Source organism: Chaetomium tenue (assembly GCF_020726465.1).
Source record: "Chaetomium tenue strain MPI-SDFR-AT-0079 chromosome Unknown F5144scaffold_7, whole genome shotgun sequence".
Classification (NCBI taxonomy): Eukaryota; Fungi; Ascomycota; class Sordariomycetes; order Sordariales; family Chaetomiaceae; genus Chaetomium; species Chaetomium tenue.
This window is the reverse complement of record NW_027117335.1, coordinates 1,798,194-1,817,311: the sequence shown is the minus strand read 5'-3', so window position 1 is coordinate 1,817,311 and position 19,118 is coordinate 1,798,194. Positions and strand designations below refer to the sequence as shown.

Sequence of the window (19,118 nt, the reverse complement as noted above, 5' to 3'; positions counted from 1 at the left end):
TTCAGGGTTGCGTACGTAAGAGAAATCTTTATAAAGGGAGCTAAACCCTGTTGGTTAGCGAGTTCTCCGAGCCTTCCGCCCCTTTTGAGGTTTCTGGCCCCCAAAAACGCATACCAAGACACCGCCGCCGTTATCGGGCGTGGTTGTTTGGCTGCTGATCAAGCTGTCCTTTTTCTCCAATTCTCGTCCTCGCACACCGAAACACCAACATTTGCTCCAATCGGCCACTAGAAAACCCCGTCACCATGTCTACTGCGGCGATCAAGGCGATTAACGCCCGTATTCGATCCAACAAGGCGCTAGACTATTTTTGTTCTACCCGTAAGACTGTTTTACACGAAGTTGATTGGGGTTGAATCTTGGGCTGACTCGGCACTCACCGTGTCATCACACCAGACTTTTGGGGGCCAGTTTCCAACTTTGGCATCCCTCTTGCAGCGATCGCTGACAGCAGGAAAAGCCCCGAACTGTAAGACCCCAACTGTCTCGGGTTGACCTTCGAAGCAGCATACTAATTTCACCAGGATATCTGGCCCGATGACCGGGGCCCTTGTCGTCTACGCTTTTACCTTCATGCGGTACTCGTTGGCTGTGACACCCAAGAACTACCTGCTGTTCGCGTGCCACTTTGTCAACGCTGGGTCCCAGCTCACACAGAGCTACCGGTTTCTGGACTACCACTACTGGGGGGCAAAAGAGAGCGGGAAGTATGCAAAATCGATAGCTGCTGCCGCACCAGCAAAATAGGTGGTTAACCAAGAGCGGGGGAGATGACGGGCCTATAATAATCATGGTGGTAATTTTTAAGAATGTTCAGCCAGGGTCGAGTCCCAGGCAGCGTCGCCATCCGTTTTCATCTCATTGGTTGGGCACTCATTGGGCGAAATACCTTTTGATGACAGTGTTGGGGGCCGAGCGGGAACAACTTGAACCTCGACCGTGCCGACGGGCCTGCCAACGCCTTGCTCTTTTGGCGACCACCGCCATCATATCTAGTCAATATGTGGGACTTTTCGACTGTCCAATTCAAACCGGATTCGAGTCACCGCTCCATCTCAGAGTTGAGACCAGTACGTGGTACGACTCCGAATGAGGAGGCAGAAATGAAAAGATCTGCTCCTGCCGCCATAGTACTGTTTTGGACAGCCGAAAACGTCACCGTCCTTTGCCCTTTTTGTCACAGATCCCACAAACATGTGTATGCAGCCGAACACTTCCGTCGCCGGGAGTACTTTGGTAGCTTCCTTCAAGACACGCGGGGACGATACGAATACGTTAGGCCTTCACCGGATCGCTGTGTGCTTGACTTGGCCCCTTGCACCCTTGACCAGGCAGAGGGCACCGCCTCGTACACGGTCCTGTTTCCATTCGAAGACGATCCCAGGACGGAGGGCTTGGACTTCGAAATTAACCCCAGCCACGGTGCGGAGATGTACTGCACCGTGGGTCTCCCTGTACAACGATCGAAGGACACGGAGACCGAAAAGGACCGTAGGATTCGTCTCGGGCTAAAGAAGATTCCCATTGGAAATGATCCCATTACAAACATGGACAGTGGCAGCTCCTCGTCGTTAACGAGTATTGTTGCCGGGGCGGCGGCGGGAGATGTACCCCGAATGGAAGACTTGTTGTCCCGATCACCAAACCCGCAATTCCTACTCGAAGCTCGGGATCCTGGGGAGGGAGGCTCCGTACTATCCCTCGCTATCCGAAATGGACATTCGAAAGCTGTCGACTTCTTTATCGACCATGGCGTTGACGTGAATGCGGCGGACGCCAAAGGCCGTACACCGCTCATGGAAGCCGCTCTGTGGGGGCAACCTCGAATCGTTGACAAGCTCTTGAGAGCGGGCGCACGCAGCGACGTACGAGACAACAGTGGGAGGGTTGCAGCCGAGTTTGCCGACGAATCCGAGGCCAATGACGAAGAGAGACACCAGCGGCACCTTGACTACTCGGAAAGCCCGTATTTTGCAAAACAGGACCGAAAGTTTATCAGAGGGTTACTTGGGGGGGCAGACCCCCGGGAACCAAACCCGAAGAGCCTCGCAGTGGGCAATGTCGACGATGCCTTCTTCCACAACTTGGCACACACCAACACAATATCATTTGTCACCCCTAGAACTGGCATTCACATTTCAAGCCTGTCCAAGACTTGTGCTTTTCTGGATCGCGGAAACCCCTTCTCCGTCGTTGGGTCACTCAGCGGCTTCAAAGACCTAGACGATCAAGAGTTCTTTCTTCCCGGCGATGGATTTGAGCAACTAAACTGCCAATACTGGAAGAGAGAAACGGTGGAAGTTGCACGAGCATTCGGTTTTGAGTTCCCTAGTCACGCCTGCGACCAGGGCAGACCTGGAAGCTTCTTTGCCTCCCACGCCGAAGCTATGCTAATGTGTTTCTATGTCAAGAGAAACTACATCTTCAGGGATTACAGGGAGGGAGACACGGTCAAGGACGATTTTCTTCAACTCTTCCTGTTGCAACCGAGGAATCGTGGAGCGCACGTCATTGTTAGCAAAACGCCATGTGACTCGTGCACAAAGTTGCGGGAGTGCATACGATCGAAGCTAGACGTAAAGTTCGACTTTGTGGTGGTAGAAACGAGGGAACAGGGGGATGAGCCAAACTAGCCACTTGCCCCTAAGCGGTGATCAAACTTAGATAGAGTACGGACTGGGACCTATTATCTGGACACTGCGGCGACAACCTTGCCTCCTTCGGTGGCATTCGCTCGGTCAGGAGTCGAGTTCAGTCACGACACAGTGTAACCCATATCAGATTAAGGATAGCACCTATAAACAGACGACAAAAGGGATGTAGGCACCGCCGCTGTTGATAACAAGGATAACCTGAACCGGGCCGAGATGTGACAGACAGGATCTGACTTTGGCATAGAGAATCAAAATGTTGTCTGAGGGGCTTTTCAGACGCAGCCACGCGATATCGTACATACAACCCCAGCATACCTTTTAAGGTAATCGATGACAATGGATCTTAAACATGCTCACCGTGGACAAGTTCCTTTCCTTTATCCGCTTCACTCCCATCCTCCATGCCGGAAGCATCCGACTGGTCTCTGTCACGAAGAACATTCCCACGTTCGCGATACGCCCGTTCCATATCCCAATTGAACGGCCTCTTGGTAGAGAATAGGGCGTCGATCGACTCGAGGGATCTGTGTGCGGTCTCGGGGTAAACTGTCCAGACAACGATGATTAGCATCCATATCATTTTTGCAAAGGGGAAAGCCAACTTACACAAGAAAATAATTGGAATCCACAACAAATTCAACCCGGCAAAGAGAAAGTAGGTCCTGTTCTCCAACCTCTCAAACATGATGGGGTTGACCAGCACCGTCCAGCCGACACCGATAGCCCACCCAGTGATGCCGAACCCGTTACCCTGCGCTCGCATATCCGACGGCCAGATCTCCGTCGGCACCAAAAAGGCCACGGTACCCCACGTCGCCGCGTAGCAGATGTTGAACAAGAACAGCATGGCGACCGCGGCGGGGGCGAAGGCCGACGCACGCTCGGGGTTGCCCCTGGAAGCCTCGTACAGACTCGCCGCCACCAGATTCACCACCACCAACCCAAAGGAACCACCCATGAGGCAAGCACGCCGCCCGAGCCGGTCCACAATCTGCGCGCTGATGATGGTGCCGACGATGCCGACCGTGTTGAGCCCGCCAGCCAGGCCGTTCTGTGTCAGCTCGCTGTAGCCGGCCGCGGAGAGCAGCACGGGAGAGTACGCCGTCACCGCCGTGATGCCGGTCCAGGATGCCATGATCTGCAGCCACATGCAGAGCCATGCGCGGCGGCCGAGGTGGGCGCCAGGCTTACCGCCGCGGCCGGCGAGGATCTTGGCGAACTGGATGGGCGAGCTCTTCTGGCTGTCTTTGGACACGGCCGCGATCTCGAGGAATTCCTGTTCGACTTCGGGCCCGTAGCCGCCGCGGACGTGTTCGAGGACCTCGCGGGCGTCGTCGAGTCGGCCCGCGGAGGCGAGGTAGCGCGGGCTGTCGGGGAGGAGTTTGATGCCGGCGAGGAGGAGGATGGCGGGGACGCATTGGAAGGCGAGGAGGAAACGCCAACGCACCTCGGAGTACCCGTTGTCGATGAAGGCGAGTCCGAAGGAGATCCAATAGGCGACTGCAATGCCGAGGTAGTTGGCTATGAAGACGTATCCGAGGAATCCGCCGCGGTGGGTCGCTGTGGATGTCTCGGAGACAAGGACGGGGGTGATACCGGTCAGGGCGCCGGTGCCTATGCCTGTGATGACTCGTGCTACGATAAGGAAGTCGCTCCCCTGTGTCGCCGCTTGAAGGGCGCCGCCGATGAGGGCAACGACGGCTGAGAAGAAAAGACTGGCTTGACTGTCAGCTACTAGTGTTGCCTCCCTAGATGGCTCGAAGGATCAAGAGATCAAAGAGGTACTCACCCGTTGATCCGCCCTATCCTGTCCGCGGCCCAGCCGCCGGCGAAGCAGCCAAAAATGCAACCGAGGTAGTACACTGAAACGATACCTCCTTGATGGACAGTATCTGTGATGGTGCCGTCTGGCAGACCGATGCCAACTTCGGTGACGTAGCGAGGAGAGGCGTTCACTCCTCCCATAACACCCTGGTCGTATCCTTCGAAGAAGATACTGATCAGGGAGAAGGTTTGGATAGCAACATTGAGCTGGCGAGGCGATAGCCTCTTCCACAGGGTGGTGAAACCCATGGTGACTGCGGTTAGAGTTGCGAGGAAATCCACGGGCACTGAGGAGGAAGCGTGCAAAGCAGTGCAGGAGGATGTCCCCTTCGAGAGGCCGGCGACCACAGTGACTTATGTCTCTCGCCCTCGCAGGCTCACAGCCTCGTGGCGTCCCCTGGCCAAGAAAGTCAAGGTGCCGAGTCCTAAGTTCCCGGTAACATGGCACGCTAACGCAGAGGCACGTCGGCACCGGTCAACCTTCCTAACCAACTGCATGCCCCAGCGGAGACCCCGGACCCCGCAAAGGCCCCAGACCCCGAAGATCTGGGAGATGACATTTGTGGAGTGCGTCCAAGTGGCGACGGCCAACGGTGAGTATCGAAGTTTTCATTCGTCCATTTCTCGGAAATGCCGAGTCACCGCTCAAGCGTGTAGCCGTGTAAGCGTGTAAGCGTGTACCCGCGTCGCCGTAACCGCTTAACCGCTTAGCCGTCCTCCGTACTGCCGAAAGGGGTGTCTCATACCAAGAAAATGGGGATCCCATCGTTGCAAAATGGAGTCAATAATTAGGTAACCACGTGCGGATCGGAAGTATGATCGCGTGAGTGACGTCTTTTCTTCTCGAATGATCCGGGCATTGCCCAAAGCTTTCTGTCTTGGGGTGCTGAAATAGCCGGCCGGTCCGCCCTCGTAAGAGTTGAGAGTCGTAACTACCATAGCATCAACACCGTCACCTACCTTTCTCCGCGGTCCAGTACGTTGAAATAATGGCTCAAGGCGCACAAGCAAACGGCCATGCGGCGGAAAATGGACAACCCGCAGCCGGGCAGCCGCTAGAGCTCGTGGTTCTGGGCATGAACAGCGGGACATCAATGGTGAGCACCCTGCAGGCTGCAGCAGGTCGGGAGAAAGGAGACTAACCGAAGACAGGATGGCATCGACTGTGCGTTATGCCGCTTCCGACAAGAAACACCCGACTCCCCGATGCACTTCTCCCTCCTGAAGTACGGCGAAGCACCACTAGACCTTGAACTCAAGAAGCGTGTGCTATCCATCATCAAGCACGACAAGACCTCCGCCTCCGAGCTCTCCGAAGTCAACGTCCACCTCGGCGAGACCTTCGCCGCCGCCGCCATCCAATTCTGCGCCGACAATGCCATCGACATCAAAACCATCGACGCCATCGGCTCCCACGGCCAAACCATCTGGCTCGCGAGCATGCCCGACGCCGGCATCCCCAAATCCGCCCTCACCATGGCCGAAGGCACCATCATCGCGTCCCGCACAGGGCTCACCACCGTGACCGACTTCCGCGTGTCGGACCAAGCCGCCGGCCGCCAGGGCGCCCCCCTCATCGCCTTCTTCGACGCCCTCCTCCTGCACCACCCCACCAAGCTGCGCGCCTGCCAAAACATCGGCGGCATCGCCAACGTCTGCTTCATCCCGCCTGAGGGCCCCGACCGCGCCTACGATTTCGACACCGGCCCCGGCAATGCCCTCATCGACGCCGTCGTGCGCCACTACACCGGGGGGGAGCTCGAATATGACCGTGACGGCGTCATGGGCAAGCGGGGTACCGTCAACCAGGCGATGGTGGATGCCTTTTTGGCGCGGATCCCCTACTTCAGCTGGGACCCGCCCAAGACGACGGGGCGGGAGGTGTTCCGGGATACGCTCGCGGATGACTTGATCAAGGAGGGGGCGGAGCGGGGCTTGTCGGCGGATGATGTGGTTGCGACGGTGACGCGGATCACGGCGCAGGCGATTGTGGAGCATTGGCGGCGGTATGCGCCCGAGGGCAGGGCTGTGGATGAGGTGTTTATGTGCGGGGGTGGTGCGTATAACCCGAATATTACGGATTATATGAAGGAGCAGATGCCGGGAGTCAAGATGTTTATGCTTGACGAGGCGGGGATTCCGGGCGGTGCTAAGGAGGCTGTCACGTTCGCGTGGCAGGGGATGGAGGCGATTGTTGGGCGGAGTATACCCGTTCCGGATCGGGTCGAGACAAGGAGGCCGTATGTGCTGGGGAAAGTCAACCCCGGGGCGAACTATCGGACGGTGATGAGGAAGGGGATGCTGTTTGGTGGGGGCAGGGCGGAGCTGGAGCCGGTGAAGGAGATGGTGAATTATGTGGACGGGAAGGTGTTTGAGAATAAGTGGTAATAGAAGGCCGGGACTGTAAATAATAGATGTTCTGATAGCTACCTATGGAGTGATCGTAGATATTCCCCTTTTTTCTCAGATTGTCAACTGCATGCGTGCGACCAAGTCAAAATGATAGATATGTGTTTGACATAGCAAACGGCCAGGTCCAGTCTCGAAAAAACTCATCAGGCAGCTGAAACTGAGGTGACAGGTCTGGCATCGCGGTCTCACCCCAGCCGTTCACGGGAGGAGGAGGAACATCTTGAAAAGACGGCCCCGCGGCTTCGGTGGCATCGGGGACCTGGATGAGCCGCTGATCCCCCCTGTCTTCAATGTATTCCTCCAAGCGTGCCACCAGGTCCCGGAGCTTCCTCCCTGCCCCGGCGTTCCGCTGGAGAAACGACTCGAGGCTCTCCAGCAAGTCAGCCATGGAGAGCAACAGGTCTCTTACTCGTCGACACGAGCTCTCAGACAGGGGGCCCTCCATCACAGAGCCTAAAATGATACCGATGCCGCCGATGTGGTAGATGAGAGGCGTGCTAATGGCCCTCAAGTAAGACTTGGGGACCTGGTGGAAGGTCGTGAGCACGTCGCTGACCACGGAGCACTTGGTCTCCAGGTCGGCTTCTCCACCTTCAAGGGAGAGATAGACCATTCGCAAGAGGGCCATTGTGGCCTGTATGTTGGCGGCTTGGAACCCGTAGATGTCCTTGGCCGGATCCCCAGTGGCGGGTTGAAGCTGCTTGAAACCCGGCGGAAGTGCTGAGTAAAGTTCGGCCACACGGTCCTGGCTCATCAGGGGCAGTGAGACGCCACTACTCGCCACATCGCATAGGAGGTTGAACTTGGAGGACCGAGACCGTAATCTGCTAAGATTGTGTTCCAGGATTCGGTAGAGGTCGGTGGTAAAGTTCCAACCAGTAATCCAGTGGGATGCATTTTGGTCCTGGTTATCCGTGTCGCTTATTCCTGAAGGATACTCCACCCTTGCATGGCTTTCTTGGTAGTGGATGCAGCCGTCCCAAACAATGGACGAGTAGACATCGAGCGTGTACATGGACCAATACTACGTCTTATGTTTAGCACGGAATTACTTGGTGGTAAGAATCAGGAGTTGTATGTAGTCACTCACCAGTCTTCGCCATTCCTCCTTCTCCGACGCCTGTAAATCTTCTGGCCAGTTCCACTCGTCATGCCACCGATTGATAGCAAGCATGGTGAAATAGTGGCCAATGTACATCTGCATCGTCCGTATCTTGGCGTCTTGCAAACTGGCTAGAGCCAAAAGCGCGTAGCTGCGGAGAGAGTCAAAGTCACGGCACTGAATGATACTAGTCGGAAGAGCCTCTTCGGCCGCTGCAAAGAACATCTCTGGTGACATAGCGGCGGGGTCTGCTGAAACTGAACCTTGCTGGGCCGATGTTAGCGCCCCATCCCGTATCCTCGCCGAAGCAAGAGCACTGGCTGCCATGATGGAGCAAAAAAAGGCACGGTTTCGGGAGTGTTCAAGGGCCTCGAGCCTGCGCTCGAGCCTGACGGGGTCGAAGAACGGAAAGCTGTTGGAGTGTTTAGTTTGTTAGCTATTGCTTTCACCCTAACTTATTCAGGAGAGGCTCAATCGCTCACATCGGGTAGACAGTTTCATGATAAACAGAGAGCAACCTCCGTACCACAGGGGTGGCAGTCCGCGCAAAGCCCTGCCAGGCTGGTCTAAGGGGCTCAGTCCACCCTCCTTGGGCTGTAGAACTGGTCTCTTCGCTTTGGTTGAACCTTGCATGGTCTACCCCCGGCTCATGCAGGATAAGCGGAGCCGTAGCATTAGTTCCCTGTACTGGATTGTCGCCGCGGCCCGGTGGTGATGGATCTGTAACCGGTTGCTGCACATTCTCCAGCTGCTGCCGAGAAGCCGCCGCCCCGGTGCGCGAGGAACTTGCCCCTCTCTTGGATGGGCGTGAATAGTTGCATGGCACATCAAAATCAGTACAGTTCTGGCAACGATTCGGGTTCACCGGGCTGCTCTGGCATTTGATGCGACGTTTGTGGCAAAAATCACCTGAATGAAGCCTATTAGCTGTGGCCCACGGTCGAGAGCAGAGAGCGTGGATGGTGAAATTGAAGATCTTACATGCTTTAGAGTTGCGGAGCAGACGGCGTGGGCGAGGATTTGGCATCTGTTAGACTGTGTTAGTCGCGGAAGCCTAAGCGAGCAGTAACGATATGCAGATAGGGTTGTTACAGTAAAGGGGGAGAAAATGAGGTCACTAAAGTGTGTGGATCTGCCCAGTGTCATGCAGGCTCGGCGCTCTGGGGGGGAAGAAAAGTACGGGGGTTAGGGTTAATTTAGGCTTTCACAGCAAGGGGTGTGTTCAGCACGTACACCACGCCGGTGTTAAGCTTTAGGTGCAGCTTCATGTAACGGAATGAGATGGAGTTATCCTTGACCGGACCGGTGATTCAATTGTTGGGCGAGAGGTAGGATGGGGGTCACCGATCCATAGTTGGAGCAGGAGGCCCATGATTGGGGCTGTTAAAATCGAATATCATAATACAGAGGACTGCAAACTAGGTAGGTACCTAGTAAGTTGACTGCTGTATGTCATACCTCTCAGGTAAGCTTCGCTCTCGTTGCATCCATTTCAGACCAAGTCAACTCGAATCCTCACCGCCCAGGTTTTGACCATGCTCCTACTTTACACTTAATAATTAGCACCGTAACCCAGAATCACACGGAACTTATGGCAATGTCCCAATATTCTAAACCTTGATTTCCGACACTCGTGCCAGGACCCTCTCTATGAACCTCACACCCACCGCAACACCATCGCCTTCCTCCTCTTCCCGAAAGCTTCCAAAATCTTCATTCCCTTCATCCAAGCAAGTCAGGCAGCTCTCCACCACCCGCGTGTACATATCCCCCATCCGAGCAGGCAACATCTTTCTCGCCATGCCCACGAGATCCTCCTTCACCCAACCCGTCCTGTTCCCGACATGTGCCCGCTCAAACACCTTGTCCGTGAGCACGTTCCTCAAAGCGAGCGCGAGCCCCGGCACAGGGACAGGCTCCCCAACAGTCCCGATATCGCCACCACCACCACCACCACCACCACCACTACCACCATCACAACCAACCATCTCATCCCGATCTACCACCGCCGCCGTTATTGTCACCGTGGCGGGGTACCAAACCAGGGGCCGCCACAGGCCAATCTCAAGCAGACAGACCCCGAGCGAGTAGATGTCGTGCTGCATGACGTAGCCATCCAGGATACGTAGACCCTGGCGTGCCGGATGCCGGTACAGATTGCGGTGCCACGCCGAGTCGCCGAGCAGGTTGGTCTGGTGGGCTAGCGAGCGGAACTGGGTGAGGCCGAGGAGGTAGGCGGTTCCGATGGAGTTGGGGTTGGGGCTGGCGTTGGCGTTGGCGTTGGCGTTGGCGTTGTTGGGTGGAGGAAAGAGGAGGATGTTCTCGGGCCGGATGTTCTTGTGCACGAAGTTGCTGTGGGGGAAGGGGTTAGATGGAATTATTCGGTGAGTTAGGGGGGCTGGGTTCAGCGGGGGAATAGGGGGTACGTACCACGCGTGGATATAGCTCACTGAGCGGACGAGCTGCTTCGCAAGATTGATGATGGCGCTCAGGCTGACATCTTTCTGGTCGAGGAGAAGTTGCCGGAGAGTCGTTGGAGGTTGTGGGGTGGACGGGGCGCGGTAGACGACCTCGAGCGCGGTGAGGCGCCCGCTCTGGGGGTCTGTCTTCCTCAATAAACCATCGCATCGGAGTAGGCCAAACGTGTCGGGGTCAATGTGCCGCAGCCGTCCAGCGAGCCTTTCAATGTCGGAGATGCTTTGTGCGTTGATGATTGTGGAGAGGTCGACTGGTTCCGTAACCAGGCGAGCCCCCGACTGCGCTTCAACCCTGAGTTTTGCGCTTGTGTAGCGTATCATCATTGTCTCGTGGGTGTTGGTGAGTTGGCCGGCATCCAAATCAAGCCTGCCTGAATCTTCAACAACGGTGCCGGGGTTCTCTGCGTCGATGGCCCTGCGAAGCGCACGCATGTTGTCCAACGGGCCAGCCATCGAGTTCGACTCTAACCCCTGGGTGCCGGAAGACTCGACAAGCACCGGGTCTAACACGCTGCGACTGATGAGTATAATGAGATACCAAGATGGATCAAATCGCCCCTGCCATGCTTCCAACTCTGCCAGTAATGTGTCGAGCGTCTTCTTCATAATTGCGTATTTCCATTTTCCAACCCGCAAGAACTTCAGAGTCTTCGGTTTTGGCTCGAGGGAAGAAGAAGCTATTTCCAACTCTGAGACTGCTTGCAGCAGCGCGCCATTGAGCTTCTGAAGCAGCGTGAAGTGGCATTGGGCCAATTCGTCCTTCAGGTGCCCCTGATGCGCAACCCGGCGAAGGAAGCTCAGCTGAGTTTCCAGTTTCACCCACACAGTCTCCAAGATGGTGACTTTTTTTGCGAGATCTTGTTCGGCATCCCTATACGCTCTACATGTTGACAGAGCCTTATTCGCCAGTCTGAAGGTTGTACACGTGAGCTGGGTAGCCGGCCCGGATCAAAGGGGCCAACTCACTTAATGCAGCCATCTGCAACCCCGACAATGGCAAGGATGAGTTCCGCAGACATAGCATTGTTTTTGGGCCTGATGCCTCAACTGTGACGTCCCAAGGAACAGCAGAACCGATGCCTGTGGCGCGGGAATTTGACGCGTTCGATGACCATCCGCGAACCATGCTAAGCGAGAGAGGTAAGGCGTTGCCTGTCAGCCTGGGCTGAATGAATCGCCTCCTGGCGCAGCGGCTGCTCAGCCGTCCTCATTCGCCGTGTCCCAATGCCAAGCCAGCCACAATGCAGTCTTCCCTGGCTAGCATGCTTGTCGCGGGGTTTTCTCTGGATACCCCTGAAACTCGGGGTTAGTATGTTTACTCCCAGTTTCTGCCGCCCTGGAAATATGAAGTTCGAAGCGCCGACAATGAGGGAAACAAGGACACGAAGAAATGGACGAGAACCTAGACGACTTAGTAGCAGCCGCGAATCTTGAGACCGAGTTCTCCCTGGGATATGTAAAGCACCGCTTTCATGACGGGGCATTAACCCCCCCAACCAGAGAGGAAATATGGGACATTCGAGCAGAAATAGGTCGTGGGGCATCTGGAGTGGTCCGAAAAGAAGAACGCCGGCTAGACATACCCCAGGAACCGCAGCTCCGCGCAGTGAAGCAGATGAGCAAGCGTCAAGCGGATGACGGCTCGACATGGACGTACAGGGACGAATTGGCCGCAGTCGTCAAGTTCTCGCAGCCTCAGGTAGGTGTCTTACTTGAAATACGATAGGGGTTAACGCACGCTTACCAAAAGCTACACAGTTTTATCCGCACTTTGTCAGCATCTTCGGGTGGTTTGAGAACGAAACTTCGATATTTATCGCGATGGAGTATTTGCCTTCCGGTGATCTCGAGCGGTTCAGGGGTTCTTCAGGCCCCTTTTCCGAACTGGATACGAGTTATATCGTCAAGCAACTTATAAAGGGTGTGCGGCATATGCACGAGAATGGTTTCACTCACCGCGATCTCAAACCTGCGGTAGGTCTACCATGAAACGGGCTCATTTTGATCTGCTACCTAGCGACGGAATCAATTTCACTGACGGCAAGGTAGAACATCCTCATTGCATCCACTGCCCCTATTTGGCAGGTCAAGATCGCCGATTTTGGCATCAGCAAACAGGCTGTCCAAGGAGCAACACGCCAGTACACGGCAAATATGTTTGGTACCATGGGTTATGCAGCGCCCGAGGCCCTGGGATACTTCGATGAGGACGACGCTACCATTACGTATACCATATCGGTGGACATCTGGGCCGTTGGCACTATCGCCTTGGCGCTCCTACTAGGACGAGATGTGTTTCCTCGCCAGGGGGATCTTTCGAGATATGTCAACCAGCAGAGGGCACTAGACTTCACCCGAGAGGAGGGTGGCGAGCTGAGTGATTCCTGCCGGGACTTTGTCACACGGATGCTAGCACCACATCCTGTCACCCGGCCTACTGCCATCGCCGCGTTAGCCCATCCATGGTTGAAACAAGCGGTTCCCCCGCCGCCGCCGCTTGACAATGATGCCGAAGTACATAGTTCTCAACACACAAGTGAGGGAGACAGTGTTTCGCCGCCAACCGCACATCGCATCAAAGAAGAGTCCCCGTTAAGACAATATACTCGATACTCTCCGTACGCCAGGAAGCAGACTACACCACCAGACACAAAACCGACCATAAAGTTAGAAACGAAAGACACGGCCAAACTGGAACTCTATCCGACAAGGGATTCGGCCTCAATCGAACGGATAAATAACTTTCTCTCTTTGGACAACGCGCTTCTCACGCCTAAACTCAGAACTGTCCTTTCTCCCGAGGTACGTGACAAGCAATGGCCGACCAATTTGTTCAAACTTCCTGAATCCCGCAACCTTCCCCTACTCAAACTTTGGGCTCTCGTTAATCCGCAACACCATTCACGCAACAGAACCGATACTTCGTCCTTCGCTCCGACAACGCCACTGATATCGAAACAAGTGCCGCTCATGACGTGTGGACTTCCAGCCCGCGGGTTAACAAGATCTTGGATAAAGCCTATGCTCTATCAGGGGGCCATGTCGTGATGTTGTTCTCTGTCGTCCTGAGGTACGTCGGTCTCCGCCAGTGCCCAGCTCAGGCACAGATGGACTCGTCAGGGGGTGGGTTGATTGGTTGGCGCTAACTAGCGTTACACGCAGCCGGAAGTTCTGTGGCATCGCCCGCATGACGTCGCCCCTCGACTGGGACAACACGGATCCGCATTGGGTCGAGGACGTCTGGCAAGGGCGGTTCACAATGGAGTGGCTGAGCCTCGTTGAGCTCCCATTCGATGGCGTCAAACATGTGCCCGTCAAGGAAAGCACGCCAGGGTTCCGGGCGATCTCGTGTTACGACGGGACGCAGATCTCGAGGGGCAGCGCGTGGGAGCTGTTCCGCGCGTATAGTGCTGAGGAGAGAAGGCAGCAGTTGTGAGCTGTTGACCAATCTTTTTTCACGATATCTGTTGCAGTTAGAAGACGCTCCTATACCCCAGTGTCATGGCATACTGTCTTCAATACCTTGCCTATGATGCCCTCACTCGTATCATTCCTACGTTGCTATGCCCTACAATTTGCCGGGTCTTCAGGGTTTTCCTGTACAGGAAAGCCGCGCCCTTGAATGGCCGATGGGAAGCCCATACTGACGATCAATCCCTCATGCACATCACAGTACCTTTTGTATCGCCATGAGAATTTCCTAACCCGGCGGATGATGCGCCACGGCTCAAGGGTCAAGGCAGGTTGTTACGCCTACGTTTTGACGCCTGATTCGCTTTTAGGGGCCAGCTGAAATATTGCATGCAACTACTGCAGTGGCTGCATAAGTCCGGGTAGCGATTGGGCCAGCCGCGGCACGCTTTGCCGGAGCTAAGACACGATGACATTGTTCTCGATGGTGTCATGGTGAGAGCCTTGCGACTCAAATTGGCTTGATAAGTTGCAGATCGCTAGAGATACCTTTACCCCTCTTTCTCATTAAGAATCTCTGTTCTATTCTATAGTCTCACGTTTACCGCCGTACGCTTTCATCCCGCCTTCTACTGCCTTGGAACTTGGAAACCCCGTTTATCTGATCATAAAACGACTGGATCCAAATGGCGGACGATGACAATCTTAGCTTGAGATTGGCGTGGGCACAAACCGTTGGGACTTTTGTTGGTCTTCTGGCCATCGGTCTGGCTGTTGTCGCCCTCCTGATCGAACGGGTCCGGCGTGTTCAAGCTGCTGACGAGCGGTGGTTTACGTCCGAGGACTCGGTATTGGGCTGTTTTCGTGCCAAAGGCGTCTCGCGATGGAGTTCGCTTTGGGGGGGCACAACGGAGACGCTCCAGTTGCCTACGGTTGCCGGACTGATCGAAGTCGGGGACAGGGGTGGCTGGACAAGTAGTGCGTTGGATCTCATGATTGAGAACCACCCCAAGGAAACATGGGTCAAGCTGTACGAGTCCATCATGACTTCCATCGCGTGCAGTGCCGGGGTCCTGGAAAAGGACTGGAAGGGCGAGGAGGAGCCTGTTCCGACATTCCTTGAACGTATTGAAGGAAACCATCATCAGGAGCACCACGTCTCGGGCTTGTGGAAGGCCCGTCAAAGTGCCTATCGGTCCACACCCAGGAAGCTGCTCAATCTACAACGACCGCTGGAGCCCCCTGCGGGCCAAAACCAACATCCGAGTCTTCCAAACCAGCAATCTGCTACCGCCCCTGTCCCACCACGGCGGAGCGGGAAACGAGGACTTTCTCGGCTGACATCAACGTTGATTGTACGGGACAAGGCCTGCATCAGCGTGACGAGAGAGGAACTCGCAGCGCTCATCATCATCATGGGGGTCGCCCTCCCTAAGCTTGAGAGCTACCGATACGTTTCTGGAGTCGGCGGGTTCGGACTGTCTGTCGACATTAACCATGCCGATGCTGCCTGGTCGGTCAACATTGTTCAGGGGTCGCGGCTTGCACGGCACGCACCATCGATGGGAAGCGGCTACACCACGCTGATGGCTAAGCACCTTGCGTGCGGGAGCGTTCCATTTGCAAAAGCTCAATCCTGGATCCTTTCTGTATACCTGACCGACGAGGTGCTAGACGCGCTCAAGGCTGGTAGCCACGTGATCGACAAACGGGCATTCGGTGGGGACTCACTGGAGTTTCTACGTCGTCTCCCTGGCGACAAGCTGATTGATGCTTTCTACGGGACCGAGGATCCTGCCGCCACCGGCAGTTCCAGTTCTGTACCGAACCAACAAAAGTATGAGGCTGGTTTCATACTACATGCAGACCGCAGATTGGCAGGGAAGTGGTCTCGTGCCGTGACAGAAATTGCTTTCGGCGGACTGGTGCCGCAGGCGAGTCCCAATATCGTCTCGGCCACGAAGTTCACGGTTGGAGGATCGAACCTAAGTGGATGCGTCGAGAATCTCGAGCTCCTCGTCGATGATCTTCACAGACTGGAGAAGGATGCAGCTTTATTCGGAGAAAATGTACAGGAAAGATCTCATGCTAGTGGCCATGCCTTCGTCAACTACACATTCCCCTCTGAGAACAGCAACCCGACAGATGCTTCGGCCATCTTTGCACGATATTCCAACCTACTTGAGAGAGTCGCGGCACTGGCTGTGGGGCAACCCAGGGGCAACACAGAAGCCCATCTCGATACCCTCGGCAGAGAGACACATGGCGTAAACGAGCGAGACATCTTCGAGGCTACTGCTTCTCACATACAAACCGTCTATGAAGCCGCGGTCGAACTTCATAGGGATCCGTCGAACAACAGGCCCATTTCCGGGAGCGTGGCGGCGCAAGATCTGGGAAAGGCCATGGAAGATGTCATCGGAAACATCAAGGCCAAAAGCTTTATACCACTTTCTGATTGTACGGTTATCATTCGCTGTGTGCTGGCAGCTTGGGCCTTTACCGTCCCATTGATCGAAGTCAAGCAAGCAGCTGGCTCTGCAACTCCGGGGATGTCTGGGAAGATTCGGAACGAAATCGTGCTGGCAAATCTTCCGCCGGTCTCCGCACTTGGTTAGGTAGTGAGAGGCATCGAATCTATCTATCTAGAAACTAACAAAGAAGACCCCCCTTTCAACCTATTCTTTCTTGGTATCTCTGCCCTCTTCCTCATGTTCTTCCAGGACCAGGTGCGGTATAATCATTCTCTGCCTCCTTTTGCCCTGCAATTGATCCGCAGTAAGCTGCATCTTTGTACTGTTCAAACCTTATGACTCCATCATCGACCTTTTGAAGATACCATGGGTAGGCTGTCAGCGGGTATTTGTCAGAGGGAACCATGGAGCATTAGGTGGCGATCCTGGCCCCCTACTGGTGAGGAGATGGGAACAGAGTAATATATGACCATCCAGGTCACATTGACAGCGGCGTTTCAGTATGACACTTCTGAAGGAATATCAATCGAATCCCCCCTCTGCGAGCGGAAGTAACCCTAAAGCGCATCATTCCTCCCACCGCTATTGACAAGTGAAAGTGGACAGTAAGAGCCTGGTAAAAACGTGCCCTTGTCAACGCCCAACTTTCCGACCCTCACTCTGAATAATTCATCTTACAATCAATGGTCAACGGGGATTGTAGATTGCATCGTCACAAACGAGTCACCGGCGTCGTCGGAACCAAGCTCGCTGATCAGCTGGCCGGACGGCTGGGTGTAGGCGCGGATCCAGTCATCCGTGGAGGGGACGTGGAGCGAGGCGATGGGCGCGCCAGTGATGACGTGCTGGAGCTCCTCCGTTCTCTTCCATGACGTGTCCTTGGCCCAGGCCGTCCTGACGAGCGTGTTTTGGTCGCTGACGGCGAAGACGTTGATGTTGTAATCACCCCAGTGGACGGCTGAGATGGAGGCGCCTGGGGCGAACGTACCGCTGGGCTCATAGCCGCCTGGGATTTGAAATGTCGTCAGAAACGCGAGGCCTCTGGGACTTGGGGTGGGAGAAAGGAAGGGAAGAAAAGGAAGAGAGGACGCCGGTTTTGTGGCGACACTGCGGGCCACAACACCCGCTCCACATTTGACTTACCGACCACCCAGCCATGGTGCGGCTGCAGCACGTACTCGACAGGCTGGGTGTTGGCCAGCTGGTAGTACACCCAAACCCGCTGGTCCGGGCGGTTGACGGACGACACGGCTGAGATGCTCGTGCCCGGGATGGCGGTCGGCAGGTCGAGGACGCCCGCGCCCCAGGTCTCGGACCCGGGGTCTAGCACGGCCTCGACCACGTTATTCTCGCTGTCCTGGTAATAGACACGGATGTCGGAGTTGTCGAGGCTGAAGGGCACAGCGGCGACCTGTGAGTAGGGGGCCGCCTGGAACTGGGCCTGTGTCAGGGCGCCGTCGAACCACTCGCCCGCGGCACCGCCCGAGTAGCAGCGCTATGAGTGATTGTGTATCAGCGGTTGGAGTAGAGGGTAAGGATATGGGTCGATGATTACCTCGACAAGGTGGCTGTCCTCGGAGAGGTAATAGACGCGGATCTATGCACGGGCAACCGGTGATAAAATCGTTAGTGTACAAAAAGGTAATCAACATGGGCGGCATGGAGACAGGTTTCGATCCGCCTGCCCGCCTTGTCTGTCAATGAAAGGGGAAAGAACCCATACCTCCGTTCCCTCGTCCCATGTGATGGCGGCGATGCCAGTGTTAAGCTTGCCCTTTCCGACGAAGTCGTCATCTCTCTGAGCCCAGCCATTGTGGCTGTCGTAAAATGTCTCCCTAATGTAGCCCTCGGCATCCTGGTAGTAGACCCGGAAGTGGTCGCCGTTGCCGTCGGCGAAGGAAACGGCTGCTAGGTTACTGCGGTTGAGGATCGGGGCCATTTTGAGTTGGTGTGGTGCTATGATGAGAACTTGTCGGGTTGTGAGAGAGAGATAACTGGTCAGCATGAATTCAATGGGGGAATCGAAGAGGACCTCACCACCCAGTATTATATGCCAAACGGTTAAGGGTCCTTTGGTAGGTACCTAGGTAATAATCACGCCAGCGATTGCAGCCCAATAGGAGGCCACATCACGGCCATGTTCTGATTTACGCCCCAGTCTGGCGGTGTGCATCATCGCAATTGTTCAACCACGTTGTCTAGGTACATGTATCCAATGTGGCGTGCTTTTCCATCAATCTGTAGCCTCCTACGGGACTTTCGTCCCTTCCAGCGCCCCCGACGCAACCCAACATGCGTCTCGCGTTCCATGATGGCTGCAAGGCGGAGCCGTGCTCCCTCAAGTGCATAAGACCGTGGTACCTTGTGTTCTTAGCCGCCACTCCTTCTGGCCCACATCTACGGCCAGCAACATCGTGAGATTTACGTGTAGTGAATGGTGGTATGCGTTACTCATCTTGTCACTCATACTCTTTCTTTAAACCGCGCTGAATTCAAGGTTCATTGGGAAACTCAACCTCTGTAATAAAACACGCGCTCAATCAACCTCTGTGGTCTATAGGTACTTAGGCAGCTATCCATCCCCGCGTTGCCCAACGTGTATATCACTCAGCTGGACTCGAAACCCGGTTGCATGGCGCCACTGTGGAGTACCGTAGGAGCCGCCACCAATACCGAACCATATTGTTATGTACAGTGACATGAGCCGCATCCACACCGCCAACGCCACCAGCGGCACCAGCGGTACCAGCGGCACCAGCGGCAT

The 19,118-nt window shown here is 55.4% G+C and overlaps 8 protein-coding genes across 8 annotated transcripts; 5 read left to right on the top strand and 3 right to left on the bottom strand.

The window, feature by feature from the left end:
- Positions 1 to 71: 71 nt before the first annotated feature.
- F5144DRAFT_393414 (UPF0041 domain-containing protein) lies at positions 72 to 874 on the top strand. The gene is made up of 3 exons (XM_066784737.1): positions 72 to 321; positions 397 to 469; positions 525 to 874. Exons 1-3 carry the CDS (start codon positions 246 to 248, stop codon positions 745 to 747), a joined length of 372 nt encoding a protein of 123 aa, XP_066639057.1. The 5' UTR covers positions 72 to 245; the 3' UTR covers positions 748 to 874.
- Positions 875 to 2,815, top strand: F5144DRAFT_393476 (ankyrin repeat protein). The gene has a single exon (XM_066784739.1). The coding sequence runs from the start codon at positions 1,002 to 1,004 to the stop codon at positions 2,631 to 2,633; it is 1,632 nt and encodes a 543-aa protein (XP_066639056.1). The 5' UTR covers positions 875 to 1,001; the 3' UTR covers positions 2,634 to 2,815.
- F5144DRAFT_393426 (general substrate transporter) lies at positions 2,816 to 4,952 on the bottom strand. Its single transcript, XM_066784738.1, has 3 exons — positions 4,444 to 4,952; positions 3,261 to 4,369; positions 2,816 to 3,200 (listed from the first exon to the last, which is right to left on the bottom strand). The coding sequence occupies exons 1-3, from the start codon at positions 4,725 to 4,727 to the stop codon at positions 2,998 to 3,000; spliced, it is 1,596 nt and encodes a 531-aa protein (XP_066639055.1). The 5' UTR covers positions 4,728 to 4,952; the 3' UTR covers positions 2,816 to 2,997.
- Positions 4,953 to 5,090: 138 nt separating this feature from the next.
- Positions 5,091 to 6,866, top strand: F5144DRAFT_624177 (Anhydro-N-acetylmuramic acid kinase; the record flags this gene model as incomplete). Its single annotated transcript, XM_066792185.1, has 2 exons — positions 5,091 to 5,575; positions 5,631 to 6,866. The coding sequence occupies exons 1-2, from the start codon at positions 5,468 to 5,470 to the stop codon at positions 6,864 to 6,866; spliced, it is 1,344 nt and encodes a 447-aa protein (XP_066639054.1). The 5' UTR covers positions 5,091 to 5,467.
- Positions 6,867 to 6,972: 106 nt separating this feature from the next.
- On the bottom strand, positions 6,973 to 11,075 carry F5144DRAFT_596481 (uncharacterized protein; the record flags this gene model as incomplete). Its single annotated transcript, XM_066790804.1, has 5 exons — positions 6,973 to 7,914; positions 7,981 to 8,404; positions 8,475 to 8,866; positions 9,609 to 10,344; positions 10,546 to 11,075. 5 exons carry the CDS (start codon positions 11,073 to 11,075, stop codon positions 6,973 to 6,975), a joined length of 3,024 nt encoding a protein of 1,007 aa, XP_066639053.1.
- Positions 11,076 to 11,745: 670 nt separating this feature from the next.
- F5144DRAFT_586597 (kinase-like domain-containing protein) lies at positions 11,746 to 14,003 on the top strand. The gene is made up of 5 exons (XM_066789774.1): positions 11,746 to 12,168; positions 12,228 to 12,443; positions 12,519 to 13,271; positions 13,382 to 13,539; positions 13,632 to 14,003. The coding sequence occupies exons 1-5, from the start codon at positions 11,860 to 11,862 to the stop codon at positions 13,903 to 13,905; spliced, it is 1,710 nt and encodes a 569-aa protein (XP_066639052.1). The 5' UTR covers positions 11,746 to 11,859; the 3' UTR covers positions 13,906 to 14,003.
- A 514-nt stretch (positions 14,004 to 14,517) lies between these two features.
- F5144DRAFT_541638 (uncharacterized protein) lies at positions 14,518 to 16,536 on the top strand (the record flags this gene model as incomplete). The annotated part of the gene is made up of 2 exons (XM_066787176.1): positions 14,518 to 15,843; positions 16,371 to 16,536. The coding sequence occupies exons 1-2, from the start codon at positions 14,567 to 14,569 to the stop codon at positions 16,534 to 16,536; spliced, it is 1,443 nt and encodes a 480-aa protein (XP_066639051.1). The 5' UTR covers positions 14,518 to 14,566.
- Positions 16,537 to 17,034: 498 nt separating this feature from the next.
- F5144DRAFT_551927 (uncharacterized protein) lies at positions 17,035 to 18,293 on the bottom strand (the record flags this gene model as incomplete). Its single annotated transcript, XM_066787715.1, has 4 exons — positions 17,035 to 17,360; positions 17,498 to 17,849; positions 17,910 to 17,951; positions 18,078 to 18,293. The coding sequence occupies 4 exons, from the start codon at positions 18,291 to 18,293 to the stop codon at positions 17,035 to 17,037; spliced, it is 936 nt and encodes a 311-aa protein (XP_066639050.1).
- Positions 18,294 to 19,118: the final 825 nt, after the last annotated feature.

Excerpts from the sequence above, each read along its gene's own strand:
- F5144DRAFT_393414 (XM_066784737.1), top strand. The coding sequence starts at position 246 with ATGTCTACTGCGGCGATCAAGGCGATTAACGCCCGTATTCGATCCAAC. Across the intron at positions 322-396 it reads AGACTATTTTTGTTCTACCC|ACTTTTGGGGGCCAGTTTCC; the intron begins GTAAGACTGTTT and ends TCATCACACCAG. Across the intron at positions 470-524 it reads AGCAGGAAAAGCCCCGAACT|GATATCTGGCCCGATGACCG; the intron begins GTAAGACCCCAA and ends TAATTTCACCAG.
- F5144DRAFT_393476 (XM_066784739.1), top strand. The coding sequence starts at position 1,002 with ATGTGGGACTTTTCGACTGTCCAATTCAAACCGGATTCGAGTCACCGC.
- F5144DRAFT_393426 (XM_066784738.1), bottom strand. The coding sequence starts at position 4,727 with ATGGGTTTCACCACCCTGTGGAAGAGGCTATCGCCTCGCCAGCTCAAT. Across the intron at positions 4,370-4,443 it reads AGGATAGGGCGGATCAACGG|TCTTTTCTTCTCAGCCGTCG; the intron begins GTGAGTACCTCT and ends CAGTCAAGCCAG. Across the intron at positions 3,201-3,260 it reads GATTCCAATTATTTTCTTGT|TTTACCCCGAGACCGCACAC; the intron begins GTAAGTTGGCTT and ends TTGTCTGGACAG.
- F5144DRAFT_586597 (XM_066789774.1), top strand. The coding sequence starts at position 11,860 with ATGGACGAGAACCTAGACGACTTAGTAGCAGCCGCGAATCTTGAGACC. Across the intron at positions 12,169-12,227 it reads TCAAGTTCTCGCAGCCTCAG|TTTTATCCGCACTTTGTCAG; the intron begins GTAGGTGTCTTA and ends AAAGCTACACAG. Across the intron at positions 13,540-13,631 it reads TTGTTCTCTGTCGTCCTGAG|CCGGAAGTTCTGTGGCATCG; the intron begins GTACGTCGGTCT and ends CGTTACACGCAG.